The 4708-nt window shown below is 37.9% G+C and overlaps 1 protein-coding gene across 2 annotated transcripts in view; it reads right to left on the reverse strand.

The window, feature by feature from the left end:
* The window catches only part of LOC107734208 (sorting nexin-29-like), a 112388-nt gene that overhangs the window by 38511 nt on the left and 69169 nt on the right, over nt 1-4708 (reverse strand). For both annotated transcript variants that reach the window (XM_016546101.1, XM_016546099.1), the window contains exon 15: nt 1582-1688. In XM_016546101.1, coding sequence (XP_016401587.1) covers nt 1582-1688 — 107 coding nt within the window. The remainder of the gene's footprint in view (nt 1-1581; nt 1689-4708) is intronic.

Raw genomic sequence — 4708 nt, forward strand, 5'->3', positions numbered from 1 at the left:
TCGAGCTGAAGGGATCCCCCGAATTTGGTACGGATCCGCCACGCTGTTACTGAGATATGGCCGTTCAAAGTTTCAATGGTATTCCATACACTTAAGCTTTAAAGTGTTTCATCCAGGTCGCCAGTAGCAAACAATGGAGCGTGCTCTGCTGGACAAACTACGTAATTACACCATTTACAAGCATTTTATCTGCGTTTTATGTTCTGTAAAAAAAAATTTCATATCGGTGGCATATCGGCGGCATATTCGCCGATACCGATATATCTGCGACAGGCTCATATCGGCCGATAAAATTAGTAAAACGATATATCGGTCGGGCTCTAGTTTTGTAATTAAGCAATCTTCACTATTAGGCTACTCGCTCACATGTTCACATTCTCTCTCATTAATTCATTCAAATTCCTTCCTTCAAATATAATCTTACAGTGCTACTTTATTTCACTTCAGAATTCTACATCTAACGAGCTGTAGACAAATGACAAATAAAAATTACAGTTATTTTACAGTCTTTATCCATTCAGTCAGATTTTGTACTGCAAAACATCCATGACAGCTGGTGTCTATTCTGGCAAATAATAATGGCTACTAATGTTGTCAAAAGACCCTGTATTTCGGTACCAAGTCGGTACAAAAAAAATGAAAACGTTACGGTACCGGGTTTTCTTAAGTACCGGTGGTCCCGCGGAATTGGGCTGCTTTAACACTGTTGCCGCGGGTTGTTTTTCATGTCCGCGGGTTGAAAAACGACCCCACTTACGTGATATTTAGCCCCTGGAATGAGAATTTTACCAGGGGAACCCCGCCAAAACATGCGTATTTTATCCTCGGAACGCGATTTTTAACGGGGGAATCCCCTCGAAACGCGATTGGGCGGGTTTTGTTGTGAAAACCTGGCAACCTCTTCTTAAAAGCAGTGGCGACCTCAAGAGGAGGAAACGCATCAAACTAACAAAACACCCCGATCAAGTTCAAGCAGGTAATATTTGTTTAACGTTATTAATAAAAATGTTGTTCAATTAGCATGTTTTTGTGTTTTGCTTTGGTACCGAAAACCGTGGATTTTCACTGGTATTGGTACCGAATACTGAAATTTTGGTATCGTGACAACACTAATGGCTACTCGACATGAAATAAAATATCAATAATTTCAATAGCACGGCCATTTAAAACCAAAGGGTCCATAGTGTGCATAGTAAAGCGGTCTCTGACAATCATTTTGGGTGGGAATAAATGTAAACACAGATATTGGATACCAGTCGTGTCTATAGTGAATGTGAACAGGCAGGCCAAAAAATCAGATATGGTCATAAGTTTGGATCTGTGCATTAAGACTTGCAGTGTAAACGCAGCCAAAAAATGAACCTAGACAGCATATAAAGTATGTAATGTTGAATCTACACACTGCACCTTTCATAGAAATCACACATAAAATGCTGTAAGAAATTGAAATATAGTTATTACCGATGTTATTAAACCTGTTTGCTGAAATTTGGAGTGGTAAATGTTGGTTTACATTACATGACTTTGAGGTTAGAGAAGGAAAGGACAAGTGCTGCTTGCTTTGGTAGCTCCAGTACTCACCTCAATGAGTTTACGCTCATAGTTGGCAGCCAGTTCCTCTATATCAGCTACAGACCGATTTTGTGGGGCTGAAAGGGGACCGTCACAATTCCTTTGAATGGTTAATGCTGGGAACAAAACATAACACACATTAGGAAGTGCAATCAAATGAAAAAAATTCAAAACAGTCCTTAAATAAAATAAAATACATTTAAATATAACCCAAACATTTAAAAGGATGTCTTTGTATAAATGTTAATATACCACCCCAGTTTATTGTGCACAGTCAAATAAAAAGTGTAAATGTTGCAACACTGTGTTTCAGTGGTCGACTTCCAGCACAACCAATGGCATGAATTTGGGGCGGTATTATCTGTTTGATGAACATCGAAGACGATGCAGTATAACATATCTGGAAGCAATTATTTTTGCAATCTGCAGTTTGGTTGCCCTAAAGGTGAAGAAATTACACACTTCAGCTTTATGGCAAGTTACAAAGATTTAGTAATATGATTATGTCTTGTAAAAGTTTGGGAAAAACAATAAAATCTGAGATGCTTGTTGTTCACACCAGCAAACTTAGGCTTCCTCCAGTGCTGCGGAGCTGTAGCCTTTAAATCCAGAGTAATCTAGTTTCAGTTGAGCTGCCTGTGACGGCTGAGATCCGCTGAGTTCATAAGCAGCAGAACAGAATCTTTTACCAATTGAAAACTCAATTAAAATCTGCAAGTTTTCACAACACAAACGTTGCTTGAGGCACCACAGGACAGCAGAGACGAGGAAAGCAATAAGAACATAAACACAACCCTGGACCTGGCCGACTTTCAACTGAACAGCTGTTAGACTCTCTCATTTCTTAATTCTCAAAGGAGAAAGAAAATCCCGATATTTCCAGGGCGAAAACAAAATTACATGCAAAAAGTTTTCTTTTGTGAAAAGCCAAAAGATGTTTTTGACCAAGAGAGGATGTAAAAGTCACAAATTGACTGTCACTGATGTTCTTAGTCAGGGCAAAAGCAATTTTGCATGCTAAAAGCCTAGTGTGACCACATCTTAACACCAATTGGCTGAAAAAGGGTGGCTGGATCATCAGAATAGTGGAGATATGCACACAAAGGGTCCGGAGGGCACGAATCTGCTGGGGTAAAAATGAGGGCGACGAGGAGGTGGTGCTCAGCTGAAAAGTTTGTCATAAAGCCGTGAATAAGTCTATGGAGTACAAGTCAACAATCCTGAACATTATCAGCTCACCCGCACACAGCCGCCCGCCACTTCAGCGCCGAGTCTTATCAGTGCTCTGCCAATAGTCTACGTGTCCCACTAACTCACACACCACTACTGTCAGCAAGAGTGGACTGCACTCAAATCACTGCCAATGTGCAGCTCAACCTTGATTTCAAGTCCACCACAGTCATGCATGAATGTATTAATAATAAATACATTTATATATAATTGTTGTTTGTGAAGTTTATCACACTGTTTGAAACAGGACAACTATACACAACAGTTTACGTTGTGTCAGAGAATTACAAAAAAATAGGCTATTCGGACACGTCACGGCATATTTCACATCCTATATGGGGGCCAAAATTCAATAATCAGTTGAGAAAATGATAATCAACTAAGAAATAAAAATCAACTGAAAATCAACTTTATGTGGACCACAGGAAGATTATCAACCACTTTGTAGAAGCTAATGGGGATCCAAATAAATTAATTAATTAAATGACAAACTGGTGCATCATTTCAATGATTAATTTAAAAAGGTGGATAAATCAACACTAGAATTTGATTGTACAATCAAAAAATAAATCAATAAAAATGCGTCAAAAAAATTATAAAAATGCAAAACAATATCAAGTTTTTTTTTTAAGTATTTTTTTTATTATTAACTAACTCTCTATTAAGGATTTCATCAAAAGGCAGTAAGCAATCTACTGTCAATCTCTGCACCAATGTTACACAAGCTGACTATTTGTTGAGACTATTTCATGTATAAGGCTTAAAAAGCAATTTGGGTCATTATGATCATAAAAAGGTTATACAATTTCTAAATTGTAACTGCAGATTAGATGTGTGTCTATGTAAGGGTAATTTATGTTAAGGCAAAAGTTATATTTAATTGCTATGCCAAACCGAAGGACACTTAATACCAGTGGACCTCATTTCTGTTGCCTTCATTGACTAGGGCATGTTGGGAAAATTGATTTGTTTTCAGGCATTAGAGAAGTTTTAATGACTGTAAAGATAAAACACCAACAACAGCTCCCTGACGGTCTGGGCTGCCCTGAGAGACTTATACGGTGGTGTGGGTTATCATTATATTTTAATATTTTCTTTATTAAGTTCAGATGGTTTCAGGTGGTTCTTTTTTAACCCCAATTCAAAAAAGTTCTTAGAGAACTTGCATCTCAAGAAACCAAGAGGGGGAAAAAATATTACAAGTCTACTATGTGAGTGAATGAACGTAGGTTTGACATTCACTTAATGAAGAGTTAATGAGAGTGTTGATCAAAGTAATCTCCATCCATTTTCCCATCATGCAGCAGTCGCCTCCTGTGAGACAGCTTGAGATAACAACAGCTTATCATTCCATCAGCGAGCGATCTCTACTAAGTACAGGATGCAGTCAATTTGACGCCCAGACTTGAAACCTTGCACCTTAGAGGGCAAATGCAGAGGGTTCTGAAGAGTATGTTTGCTTATAATCTTCCAATTTACACTTCTGAACCCCCTCATTCCTCCAACATCTGACCTCAATCAGACTGGAGAAATTAGCCAACAATAGGTGATTTAAAAGACAGAGGAGGCACAGACTGAGTTGTTCTGCTTTTCTCTTTGATGTAGGGACCTCAATAAATTAATCTTGTGTATGTTTCAGTAAAGGTACTCTACTGGGTTTCTTGTGTAATTTTGAGTTTGCCATGGCCATTGTTACCATTTTTCCCCCTGTACTTCACTATTTTTATATCACAAAACAAAATCCTTGAGGCAATTTCTAAATCTAAATATGACGCAAACTGGCTGTTTTTTCCTGCATTAAAGAAAGGGCATCTGCTGTGTAATCAGGCCCTTGAATAAACAGCAGACATCTGAAATGTATAATATATATATATATATATATATATATATATATACACACAAATTA

The sequence above is a fragment of the Sinocyclocheilus rhinocerous genome, unplaced genomic scaffold (assembly GCF_001515625.1).
Source record: "Sinocyclocheilus rhinocerous isolate Xijiao unplaced genomic scaffold, SAMN03320098_v1.1 scaffold820, whole genome shotgun sequence".
NCBI lineage: Eukaryota > Metazoa > Chordata > Actinopteri > Cypriniformes > Cyprinidae > Sinocyclocheilus > Sinocyclocheilus rhinocerous.